This window comes from Podarcis gaigeae (assembly GCF_964106915.1).
Source record: "Podarcis gaigeae genome assembly, chromosome: 8".
NCBI lineage: Eukaryota > Metazoa > Chordata > Lepidosauria > Squamata > Lacertidae > Podarcis > Podarcis gaigeae.
Genome location: NC_139684.1, coordinates 59,230,370 through 59,243,244, shown reverse-complemented (window position 1 = coordinate 59,243,244; position 12,875 = coordinate 59,230,370). Strand labels below are relative to the sequence as shown.

General features: G+C 46.9%; 1 protein-coding gene and 1 long non-coding RNA gene across 10 annotated transcripts in view; one reads left to right on the top strand and one right to left on the bottom strand.

Annotated features, from left to right (window-relative positions):
* The window catches only part of COL16A1 (collagen type XVI alpha 1 chain), a 136,295-nt gene that overhangs the window by 38,188 nt on the left and 85,232 nt on the right, over positions 1 to 12,875 (bottom strand). For 3 of the 9 annotated variants that reach the window (XM_083751592.1, XM_083751591.1, XM_083751598.1), the window contains exons 33-46: positions 12,067 to 12,120; positions 11,639 to 11,680; positions 11,510 to 11,545; positions 10,337 to 10,390; positions 9,785 to 9,853; positions 9,640 to 9,693; positions 7,088 to 7,114; positions 6,350 to 6,415; positions 6,115 to 6,168; positions 5,936 to 5,989; positions 3,803 to 3,856; positions 3,448 to 3,483; positions 1,763 to 1,876; positions 416 to 451 (exon numbers count right to left, since the gene is read on the bottom strand). In XM_083751592.1, the coding sequence (XP_083607718.1) occupies positions 416 to 451; positions 1,763 to 1,876; positions 3,448 to 3,483; positions 3,803 to 3,856; positions 5,936 to 5,989; positions 6,115 to 6,168; positions 6,350 to 6,415; positions 7,088 to 7,114; positions 9,640 to 9,693; positions 9,785 to 9,853; positions 10,337 to 10,390; positions 11,510 to 11,545; positions 11,639 to 11,680; positions 12,067 to 12,120 (750 nt within the window). The remainder of the gene's footprint in view (positions 1 to 415; positions 452 to 1,762; positions 1,877 to 3,447; positions 3,484 to 3,802; positions 3,857 to 5,935; positions 5,990 to 6,114; positions 6,169 to 6,349; positions 6,416 to 7,087; positions 7,115 to 9,639; positions 9,694 to 9,784; positions 9,854 to 10,336; positions 10,391 to 11,509; positions 11,546 to 11,638; positions 11,681 to 12,066; positions 12,121 to 12,875) is intronic. The other 6 variants (XM_083751593.1, XM_083751595.1, XM_083751599.1 and 3 more) reach the window with 3 other exon arrangements.
* Positions 6,303 to 8,748, top strand: LOC310850447. Its single transcript, XR_014567322.1, has 3 exons — positions 6,303 to 6,429; positions 7,551 to 7,607; positions 8,480 to 8,748. It is a non-coding gene; the product is annotated as an uncharacterized lncRNA (long non-coding RNA).

Here is a 12,875-nt window from a genome sequence, read left to right as displayed (position 1 = left end):
AGGAATGATGTGAAATACACATATCTTCAGAATCCCCTAAGCTTCCCCTAAGCTTTGCTGAACCTGAAGTCTCAGCAATTTGAGCTGAAGAGTGAAGTGTCTTGGATCAAGGATAGTATAGGGCAAAAGGGTCTCAAATTGTATCAGTATAGACTGGCATTTTGCTGCAGGCATATATATACCTGTACAGCACTGCTAGTGAGAACATGATGATCAAGAGGACACAGAACTTAGTCTCCCTCACTTGGCTGATGATGAACCCTTAGTGCAAATAGCATGTGCTGATGAGGACACTTTTTGCATACCACTGGGTGGAAGAAAGGTACTATTGATTAGTTAACTCATAGCATATTTTAGGCTTTTATCTTTTCCATGATTCCCTCTCCATAGATACTCAGCCAAGAGTTTTACTCACCCGAGCCTCTTCTGCTCTGGGGTAAAGAGCAAAGCACTGAAAGCAGAAGAGATGCAGAAATTTAATTTCTTACCCAGAGTTTGTAGTATGACTTACCATTACAGCTCAGCACTTGCCAGAAACACATGAGCAGCCATATTTTCAAGGGATGCCAATGAAGCAGTGGGTGACCAGAACCCCTTCCAATATTTCAGTGGCATCAGTCTTGGACCATGAGTGGCATTTGGTAGGTGTAATCCAATAAAACCCAGCTATTGGAGCTGCTTATGTCAGTTCTGGGTCATGCCTGGAAAGGTGCTGGCAAGTAAGGCAAAATATGTATGATTGCCCTACTCCTGGTCATGCCCAATGTCCTTGTGTTGGGCCTATCACTTCCATAGGAACCCCTACAGGTGGAGCCTAACATGTCAACCTGAATCCCATGACTGATGCAGTGAGCTCTATCTGTGCAGCTCTCATGCAAACAGGAAGTCCAAAGCATAGGTGGTGGTGGGGGATGTGAGGGGCCACTTGATCACACAGTCACAACCCCCTTCTGTATATAAAAATGGGACTCTACATAGGACTATATGTTGGCATTTTGACCAAAGCATTTCTGTGATTTGTTGAAATTGAGCAAGACAGCACCAGAAAGCATTTCCCTCTGCAAGCATATTTTGGGGCTCTCCTGCACTCTTTGCCAACATTTACTGGTTTATTATGGGAATGAGGGAAGGATTTCATTACATTGAGAAAAAAGTCACTTTCTGATATTTGAGCTCTCCAACAGTAAAAAAAACCCCAAACAAACCACCCTGAATTTATCACATTTAATATATATCACTGACCTCCCAAAATGTTAAGAATTGCCATTAGACAGAAAAAAAGGAAAAAACTCTAGTGGTTAGATAATGGAAAAATAAAGTCTGGGCAGTGATCAATATAATTATTGGGAAAGAAATAACAGAAGTGGAAACTTTGGATGGACAGATCTTGTAATGATTTGTTGTGAAAGATTTGGCAGAATTATTTTGACAGTGAACCATATTACACATTTGTATATTACATTCTGAGACGAAATGTTTGTATTGGATATATGTGCGTTTCATGCCTTCAGAATTGTTTTATAATCAATAAACATAATGATTTTTTTAAAAAAAATCTGGCTCTCAAATGTTCATGTGTCCTGAGTTTTTAGCATTTCCCATCACTTACTAAAATGCACAAATGTGTCACATCATCTTGGCAGAATGGGCTGTTATAGACTCGTGCTATTGCAAGGTCACTGATTTCACAGCCTGATTTACAGTGCTCTTCAAGCCTAGCTACAGGAATCTGAATGTGACCAAAGCCTGACTGGCTACTCACCCGTGCACAATTATCTATGCCAGGGGCTCCCGGCATGCCTTGGTCACCCTTTTCGCCTTTGGTTGCGCCGGGGACTTGAGAAGCTTGTATGTTAGCACAGTCTCCACAAATGTTCTGGCAAGGGAAGAAGAAAAAGAGGGTGAGAAGCAGAATATTCCCGCACTGCCTGCTGCCTTTCCAACATTAATTGTCAACATTTGTATTAAATGATGTACTATTTGTATTGTGAATGATGCACAAGTAACGAGGAGTGGAGGAATCCTGCCAGCTCTGGTGAGAAGGATACTGGCAGGACAGTCTGTGTCATTTCTGCACTGGGGTTTGTTGCAGAAGCACTTTCACTGACTAGCATCTCAGTAAGATGGAGCATCTGCAAATGTGGCAACGCCTTCCTAATAATTGCCTCGTTTTCCCTGTTGCTCTGTGCGCTCAGCACAATTCTGTTGGAGTTTGTCACCATTAGCTGTGGCAAGTGATTCTGGTATTTTCCATTATTATTATTGTTGCCGTTGCAGCTGCTGTTGTTATTGTTATTATGCCACCCTTCCTTGGAAAAGTTGCCCAGGGTGGCACTCAAAATAAAATAAAGACATAAAATAAAAAATATAAAAAATACAAAAAATAATTAAAACATCAAAAATTATTGTATCACAGTCTCTAGGATCACCTGAAGAATGCCCCACAGAGCATGGCTTACTGAATCACTGCTGCAGTCCAGCCCTCCATCCAACCACAGAAACGCCTTGGGCAGGTGATTTTCTAACCTTTTCTTGAGAGAATGACCGCTCCCCGCTTAAAATGGGGGCGCCCTTTGCGTGGACGCGTGCAGCCCTAGATCTGGAGCGGCTCCAACAGCATAGGCTTGGCTTTGCCTTCCCTCAGGTGGGATACCTGGAGGTCTCCGTCTACCTCAGTCAGTTGTCCAATCCCACCTGGGGGAAGCGTTGCCAAGGAGACCAGGCCAGGTAGGGGAGGGATTACCTGCTCACACAATAGAGGGAGGATCTTACCTGGGAATCCTCTCTTGGCTCCAGAGCTACTCCCACCCTACCCACCCTCAGTTAATGTCTCATTTTGCAGGTTAACTTTTCTTCACAGGTATGCGGGTGCTGCTACGTTAAGGTCGCTGTTAAAGGGCCGGAAAGGAATTTCCCTGCATTGGCAGGTTTCGCCTTTCCTGTAGCAAAACGTCACAACTTTGGCGGTATCAGGCCTTGGGCGGAATCCTTTTGTCCATCTTCCTCTTTGCGGCGGCGATACCAGGATTCCCCGTTAAAGGGGTTTTCTGAAGGGAGGCTTTGACTGTATGCCGAAAGGTCGTCATTGCTCTCCCCTGCGGCGGCGGCGTTACAGGGGCAGCTATCTCTGCTTGAACATATGTTCTCCAGAGCCGGCCCATCCCCCCCACACATGCTGGATAACCCTGATGCTCCCTAGGTCCCTGGCTGGGGACTGGGGAGGGAGAACGCCCAATGCCTGAGCCAAGGTCTACCCACATTTTAAATTTAATAAAGTTGTGGCCAATTTAATCCCATAGCACGTTGCCTTGAGTCGTTATTCCACATGACGTGGGGACCGCGCGGGATCTGGGGACTCCGCCTGTCCACGCAACAGCTTTTGCTGCCGTCTCACATTCTGTCGCTCACACCAGAGCAAAAGCCAGCCAGAGGTCCTTTTTGCCTTACCTTGAGGACAGCCATGCTCTCAGCAGCCAGTGGTCCCTGCAATGGGGAGATGGAAAGGAGGAGAGGGAAAAAAGTGCATTGATAAAACAGAGCCATCTTCCTTTTCTTTTTTATCGGAGCCATGAGCTTCTAGGGAATCGTGCCAAAAGCAGCATAAACAGCTAACAGATTCCCTCCAGCAGCCTCCTGGTCGCTGCTTTTGATAAAAACATAGCTTCTAGTTTGCACCTCTTCTGCACTTCTCCTTGGTGGGGTGATGGAGGAGGCTTGGGGAAGAGCTGAGCAAAAGGGGGTAGCACTAAGCACAGGCCTGAGCGAGGGCAGGAAAAGGCGGACACTGCAGTCCTGTACCTACCAAGTCTCCCACCGGCCCAGGCAGTCCCGGCAAGCCATTGTGTCCTGGGATGCCCTAAAGGCAAGGAGAAACTTTGAATATTTTGAGTGCTTCCCAGCTGTTGCCTCCTGAAGTGATCTTTGCTATCTCAAAGGGCTTCTGCTGCAAGATGTTGGCACCTCAAAAGCACCAGAACTTGGGACCGATGATACCTGCCTTCCACGCCTTTCAGCGAGCACCAGAACATCCCTCTCTGTGTCTTTCCAACTCCTTTACCTATTCCTCAAGCCCTGACTGGCTCCTACACTGGCCTCTCCATTGGTTGGCAGCCTCCTATGTACCTTCTTCATCAGGGTAACAACCAATCATTGACAGTCTGCTGGTGACTGTCGCCACCAAGTCAGGACTTCCCTATTCCTCTCTCTGACCTGAGAGATCTAGTGATGTGATGAACCCTGTTTCTTCCCTTTGAGCTCCCCTAAGTCCCCAGCATGGCTCTTCATCCACACTAGGGATGGAAAAACCTGTCAGTTTCAGTTCTCTTAGTTCCTGGTTTTTCCAGTCTTAGGGCTCATCCCCACTTCCACAATCCCATACCTAGAAAGCATGGGTGCGAGCAGTTTTCCACTTCTTCCACTCCTTTCCCAGGGAAAACCTGCTCTTTAGCACTCATTCAGAGCAAATGTCAATTCATGAAAAACCCGATTGATGTTTGCTCTGATTCAGTGCTAGAGAGTAGACTTTCCTGGGGGTGGGGGAGCAGTGGGACAAGCAAAAGTCTGGACGAGCCTTTAAATTCAGTTCTCCACATTTCTGTAGCAATTTCCTTTAAAAAATGCTAATGATTTTTTTTAGCATTTCATTTCAAATTTCTCCTAATAAACACACTTTTGCATGCTGTTTTGGTTCTCATATTATTTTGGAAAATGCAAATTTGATAGACCCACTTTTAAATGTGAACTGAATCAAATTTCTCCCCCATGGCAAAGCAAAAACACATAAGGCCTTCTTCAATCATGTAATAAGAAGAAGCCTGTATGTGCAATGTATGGAGGAGATACGGAGATATTCTGGAAAGAAAAACACCCTTGTGGGTATCACCGACAGAAGCAGTGGCAGTCAAGAAGATGAATCTCAGAGATAAATGGGGAACCCATAGAAATCTGGTGAGCATCCAAGAAGATGAAACAAGACTTAAAGAAAGATAAGATAAAGATAAGGGCTGGGGGTGTGGAGGCTTAGGAGAAGTATCATGGGTGGGTGTGATTTTCTGCAACTTAGGTCAGGACTCATAATGCTTGCATGGTATTCTCCCCACCTCTAGAAGGCACACCTTTTGCTCTTGCAGCCAGCAGTTGTGTAGAGGGGATGGGGAGGCATGGCTAAGATTTAGATGCCCTTTAGAATGAAAAGGTCTATAAGACGGGAATACATCAGTTGCACATGTTCCATGTGGAACGTTGCCACAGTTCTCTGTTCTGTGACCAACCAATGTGTCTTAAGTCAAAACAAGCTTCTGCCATTATGTTTAGTTGGGGTGGAGGAACTAGGCTCATCACCCCACACTGATGTCTGTGTTCTGGGAGGGGAGGAAAGGAAATGTTGTGAACTGGTTCTCCATCCAAGTGGTACCAAGGGCTCCCCTTTGCCAGGGCAACATATAGAACAAACAGGTATAGTGGTATAGCTTTTGGAGAGCAATTTCTGCCTCCTGCTCTTGATCAACCAACACAGGGATGGCCCAGCAAGAAAAGGGTCATGGCATTGGGACTCTTGCCGGACTCCTCCACCTTCCCAAAGCTGTTTAGCATTCCGTGTCATATCCATGAGGGTGCAATGAGAACTGCTGAGGGCAGTACACTGGCTCACAGCCACAACACAACTCATTTGCTTAGCACAGCACACAGCACCAGGACTGGGTCCCCATCTAAGCAGAGCTGCTGCTCTTCCTGTGCACTGCACAACCAAGGAAGTCAGTGGGACTGGGAGTGAATTATGGGCTTGGAAGCCCTGTCTCTTCCAGGTTAACTGAGTCCACTAATGCTGTGCCTTATCCACTTCCCACCACCACAAAGAATACAGGAGCTGGCACTGACAATGCATACCTGTTCTTGTCTGCAAGATGCTGGGGTATATGACTCTCCTACCACTTACCTGCCTCCCAGGAGCTCCTGGTGGGCCTGGAGGGCCTGGAACACCTGGCGGTCCCTGTGAACACCACAAAGAAAGAGAGAGGAAGATGTTAAGAGAGCAACGGGGTGGGCGATGGGGAGAAAGGAGCCAAGGTCGCTACGCACAGAGGAGCAAGCATGCACATACACACACCCACACACCTGAGGGCCCGGCTGAGGCTGCCAGGAAGTCCCGATCCACAGTCCTGGGGCACCCTGCGGGTCCAAAAGGGGAGAGCGTTTAGCAAAGGCCAAGCAGGACATGGGCGTTCCAGCCTCCGGAGCAGCAAAGGCGTTGAGCGGAGAATGGGGGAGCACAGGTGGCTTGAACCATCATCCAGCCTGGCAGCGAATCCCCAAGGCCTTGGGGGCAGCAGGAGCATGTAGTGACGCTTACCGGAAGACCAATGTTGCTTGAGTCCACGCGAGGGCCGGGCTGGCAGCTGCACTCACCAGAATCTCCCTGAGAAGATAAAGGTGAGGAGGGTAAGGAGGGAGAGACACTTGGGGACCAAGGAGTGGGAGCACAGGGATCCTTTCCTACTGGAGAAGGCTACTGTGCCAATGGAATCATAGAATTTGTAGAGTTGGAAGGGACCACAAGAGTCATCTAGTCCAACCCCCTGCAATGCAGGAATATTTTGCCCAATGTAGGGCTCAAACCCACAACCCTGAGAGTAAGAATCCCATGCTCTACTGGTTGAGCTATCCCAGCTCATGTATGGCTTGTGGGCTTCCCAGAGGCATCTGCTTGGCCACTGTGGAAGAAGAATAGATAAGCCTTTGGTTTCAATCAGCAGGACTCCTCTTATGTTCTTAGGGGATCTGGAATGAGACACTTAATCAAGAGTCATGGGTTGTTATCCCCAGAGTAACACTTCTGGTCCATATGAACAAGGAGTGGCAGAATGGCAGGGCGTTTCTGGCTCCTCCTTATATTACTCAAAGGTGCAACGTGCTTCTCCCAGCCAGTGCATTGCATCCCAGAAAGATAAGAACTGTGAGAATTGTGTGCAGCACATGACAAAACAGCAGGTGTTTGTTGTATAAGATGCTGACAGTGTTGTATAAGATGCTGACACCAAAAGGAACTTAAGAGTTGCAAAATTTGGGATGGAGAAGGAGGCTGACCCACCTTCTCTCCTCTGGCTCCCTTTTCACCCTAGAGAAAAAGAAAGGAAGAGAAAGAAGAGTCAAATATTTGGAGAAGCGTGCTGCTGGCAATAGCACACATGCACACACATGTGCAGAGTGATTACATGGTCCCATTTGCTTCTCAGATGTGCAAAGAAGCACACCTGCAAGCTCCTTTGATCAGCTCTCTTTGGCCTGCTTCTTTCACTCCACTCATGCCTCCTGACATCCCACTGTCTGGAACCTCTGAGCTAACTAATCCCTTGCCCACCTTTAAAAAACTCCTCTGTTGCTCAGAAATCATGTGGACTTACCTTACATTACAAGAGGGATGTAAACAATGGCCCCTGGGCCAGAACTAGCTCCTCAAGCCTTTTCAACTGGCTTGCCAGCTACCTACCTGTTTTGTGTGGCAGTGGCTTCAAGTAAAAACAAACAAGCAAATTCCTCTGTGTTCCCTACAGCTCTTCCTAGGAATCTTCTGAAGCACTTGGTGATCATTGCCAGGACCATCTGAAATGGTAAGAGAAGCTGGCTCCATCAGGATCCACCTCCTCAAGATGCCTGGAGTGCCAGTTCCTAAAGGCTTTCCTCACCTGGGGTACCTTGAAGTAGCAGTTCCCAAAGTCTTTCCTTGCATCTCACCTTTCCCACTAAGAAAAGTGAGGGAAGCCAGTTCCACCAGGAACTACTACCTTAAGGTGCCTGGCATGCCTTGAAGCTGTGACTCCCAAAGGAACAATTCTCCTCTCTCTTTTTTTGCTGCTTAGCATTTTCCAATCAGCTTGAGGGGCAGAGAGAGAATCACCGGGAAGCAGTGGTGTAGCGTGGGTTGTCAGCACCCGGGGCAAGGCAAGTAATTTGCGCCCCCTAACCCATGGATTTGCACCCCCTAACCCATGGATTTGCGCCCCCTAACCCTAACCCCCAGATATTGCGCCCGGTGCGGCCGGCCCCCCCTGCACCCCCCACGCTACGCCACTGCCGGGAAGGGAGGTTTAAACCTCCCCTCCCAGCAGTCTGCCCCACCAGTGCCCAGCTGATTGGGAAACAGCTTTGCAGTGGTGAAGAGGGGGCTATAGGTGGGTGTACACGTGCATTTGAATGGTGCCAGGCTTTGAGACTGGAAGTATCTCAGGTCCAAACTCTGCTGTGGAATCTTTCTCAGGCAGTGGTGTAGGAGTGGAGAAGGAATATGGGAAGCTGCCTTATACAAAGTCAGAAGTCCATTTTGCTCAGTACCGTCTGCACTGACTGGTAGTGGCTCTCTGGGGTTTCAGGCAAGGACTCTCTCCCAGCCGCACCTGGATATGCCATGGGGAATTGAAATTTGGACATTCTTCATGCAAGGCAGATGCTCTACCACTGAACTATATACTCTCCCCCCCTCCAGCATCTGTGGCACGGCCCACCCTTACCTTCCACCCGACATGATAACAGCATTGCTGCACTGATAAACAAGCTGAGTGACACGCTGAATTCAATCGGAATGACTTGAGAACACCAAGGACCACGGAACAGATCTTTGAGGGCTGCACACAGTGGCTCCTATTGAATAATTGAAGGTCTTCCCTCAAAAGAGGCGCACATAATTAATAACCCCCTTTATCTCTCTTGCTAACATTGGGAGTTATTAAAGAAGAGTACGCACCCCAAATCCAATTTATTTTTCAGCGCCATATGTTGGCCTTTGAGGCACCGCTCGTCGTTAGAACAGTGCTGAGCATTTGCACTGCAGATTTCAAAACCGCCATGGTGTGAACAATCATCTCTGCTTTGCAAACGAGAAAGCATGTTCTGTGCTGCATGCTTCGTTCTTTGACCCTCAGCCGCTTCAGTCATCTTTAGTCAGTCTTATTTTGGGGTGGAAATGAAGTGTTTACACGAAACATCCACACATTAGTCATGCCAAAGCTGGATCCAAAGCGCCAAAATTCAGGCTTTCAATACTTTCGTTTCAGAGCCTGCTTCAAAAGAGAGTGGGGTCAGGCAAGTGCTGTGGCCTTGAGGCGGGCAAAGGGCCAGCAGGACTCAGGGGCATAACTCTGGTAATTTTTCACAGAGCATCCAAGAAGGTGAGAAGCAGCATGAGCGAATTTTTAGTTGCTCAAGCCCCTCTTCAATATTAAAGAGGGCACTGTGGGCTCACCCACACATTTCTGCTTGTCCCAATGCTTTTCCCTGGGAAAACCTGCTGTTTACTACTGAATCAGAGCAAATGTCAATCAGTTTTTGCTGTGGATTGTTACAATTCAGCAGCAAACATAGGCTTTTCCTGAGGAAAGTGGTGAGACAAATGAAAAACTGCTCAGACCTGTCCCTAGAAACATGGAACAAATGGAAAACCTAGCAGCCATGGCAGGATGCATCTGACAGGCCTATCAAGTTCCTTTTGTTTTAAGGCTTTCAAGGCCAGTGCAGGTTTTTGCTAGCAGTGGGATTGTCAGAACTGAGTGGTTCATGGGTAATTAAGAACCTGGTGCAGCCAGATGATTAGACAGGATCATTTTAGTTTTCAGATAAGTCTTCTTTCAAAGCACACAGCTTGCCCACCTTTGAACCATCGGATCCAGGAACTCCCGGGAGGCCCTGCTGGCCTTCTAGGCCCTGGAGGAAAATATCAGGACAACAAGAGTCAGAAAGCACAAAGCGCTGGTTGGTTGTAAGATTTCCGGAGCTACAAAGCAATGGCACTTACTGGTGGGCCAGTAACACTGGCACCTGGAGGTCCAGTGGGTCCTATGGCACCTTTAAGTCCTGGGGAGCCCTAAAGGGAAAAGAGCAATATTACATCCAAGCTGACAACATTCTGATGTTAATGGCAGAAGAGGTGTCATTTGCTTTAAAACATGGTTAAGGCCCAACACAATCTATGCTGGAGTTTTCTAATATCTTGCACAGATATTGTGGGATATAAAGTATACTTTGCAAACGCAGTGTCTCCCACGCTCCTATATTAATGCAATGGAATATGGGATAGTTGCTGCAGGGTGCAAACCAGTAATTCTATCCTCAGCAAAGTGGCACTGTGAACAGCACAGAATTAAAGCAGTTTTCTACTGAGGTTCACCTTGGAATAGGAGTACATGTCACTTCACTGATATTTTATCTGTTTCATCATTCATTCGATGCAACAGCTCACTGGTAATGAATAAGAAATTAAAGATGAACCCACCACAGCCATGAAGGCTATTAGATGCCATTTCTCCATTCTCACTGCAAATTATACAACCCAGATGCCAATGCTCACCTTTTCCCCCTTTCCCCCAACATTTCCTGGTGGCCCTCGAGGTCCCGGAGATCCCTGTGGCACAGAAAAAAGAGAACCACAGCACAAGTGAAAGAGACAGGAAGAACAAAGCTGGGTTCTGCAAACATGAAGATATCTCAATAGCAAAACATTTTGTTAGGCTTTTGCCACATACCTTTCGCCAACCTGGTTCCCCCTCCCCCAATGCTTTGGACTAGCCAGCTGATGAGGATTATGGCTCAAAACCTCTGGAGGGCACCAGGTTAGCAAAGGTTGCATTGGGAGTTTGCAAAGCCTTTCGGGGGGAAAGTAGAGATGCCATTGGATTTTCTTGCTATCAATTTCAGAACGTTCCGTACACTCCTACCTGGAGGAACCACAAAAAAGTTGACGTAGTTTTGGGTCTAGATATGTTATGTGTGCCATCCTTTGGGGCATCCTCCACTTGCCCTGGTGAAGGAAGTCTACACATTCAGGCATGGGCATAGCCAGGATTTTTTTTTTGGGGGGGGATCATCTTCTGTCTAGCTCTGTCTAGCAGATTCAGAATTTCTCAACAAGAGCTGCTTAAATTACTTTCTTTTGACCCTAAGTGCTCAAAGAAATTATCCTCCAAGTGACCGTAGTGAGCCTTTCAATTTCAAACATTCTGATTATTGCTACGTCCAGTGAAGTATTTTTACTTATCTACTTAATTTTGGTGAGCTGCTGCCCCCACCCCTACCCTCTGGCTATGCCCATGCATTCAGGGCAGAGTCGATTATACCTGCAACTAAGACGACAAGGCAAATTTGGAGGTCTCTGGGTAGGGGAATCATACAAGGATTATTGAGAAAAGGAAAATGAGCTTTGATAAAACTCTGCCCCAGACCCCAGTTCATTCCCCTTGTCTGGAATATCGAAGAGCCTTCTGCAAATGAGTGGTAATTTCCATGCTAAGTCATAACCCCTTGCAAAGCAGTTAACTCCACATTGCTCCTCTCGGGACTTTGCTGCTGGGTCATCAGGGTTGCGTGGATCCTGAGTCTAAGACCTTCCAGGTGAGTACCAGTTTCTATGCTAGAGGATCCCTGAACCAGGCTCTGGTGCTGACTCATTGTCTAGGCATGACAGGTCTACTGTGGCTGACCTGCCTTAACGTGGCTGAACAAGGCAAGGCGAGATTCTACTTACAGGATTGCCAGGTGAGCCTTTCTGTCCAATTTCCCCCTGAGAAAGAAGAGAGAAGTGGGTGGGTTTTGTTTTAATCACAATACATGGTTGCAGAAACTATTCACACACACACACACTGGCCATACTCACTTCTGGACCTTGGATTCCTATCCCTGGAGGACCTGGCTCCCCCTGGAAAGATGCAACAGACAGATTAGTGGAAACACGACATCACCGACATTACCAAACCACCCAATGAATGAAGCACACCTGAGTCATAGCTATTTAAACAGCCTTGGCTCAGTGATTCCCCTTATCTCCCTCTCTGGAATTTTATGCTCCCTCCTCCTGCATCTCTGCACTGCAGCCTTAATCCTCTTTGTTCACTATCCCAACTGGGTGGTTGTGGAGCACCTTCTGTGGCTGGTTAGCAATGGCAACTTCCTCTTATCTCTTGGGCCTGGCTGTCAAAATAGGTAGCCAGGCCAAGGTTTAAGCAGTGCCTGGGAGAAAGCGGCCCCATCTGTCCATGCAAACGACGTACATTTAAAGCCCTGTCCAGCTATGCCCTTGCTTACCTGCAGTCCTTTCAAGCCAGGAGGTCCCTGAACTCCTGGAAGTCCTGGTTTTCCCTGGTGGTGAGAGGAGGGAAGACGCAGTAGAATTAGCCTGAATAATTTAGAGCCCCCCAGACATCACTCAATCTGGTTGCAACACATCTGATCCATGTTCTGTTGCCTTAGAGGAACGTATTGTCTACCTTCTATGAGTTCACAGCAGGTTTTCAGTTGCTGTATAGTTCTGAGCTAGAAAGCTAGGGGGAAAGCTAGCTGTTTATCTGAGGAAGCTAAAACAGTCAGCGTTTGCTCTAAATTGACATTCGATTTCAAATGAGTAGTTCTGGAAAATTTAATGGGTGCAATTAATCATTTTTAGACCTTTCAGTGCTGCAGATTTTTTTTTTTAAAAAAAGCATACTGGTCTATCAGAAAGTTATTAGCTTTGTGAAACAAACTTTTTAAAATAACTTCTTAAAAAGTACTCCAAAAAGGATATTTGTAAAGCAAAGAAATATGAGGCTCTTATTCCAGCCTCATCCTGTGAAAGGATATTTTTGCTGTCATGAACAACCAAAAGATAACATCATTCTGCATCTTGATCACTCTAATTTTGCATCAAGAAGAACAGAATTATGCAACCTTCATAAATCACGAACCACCATAAATCACAAACATTTGCATAATTTCCCTAGTGTGCATAATTTCATCTGCTTCAGCTAGTTGCAGGAAGGGATAATGCCATGCTCAGTGCAGGACCATTTCAACCCTACTCTTCTGAACACTGGAATAGACATTGCCTACACCCTTTCAAGCCTCTCTTCATCACC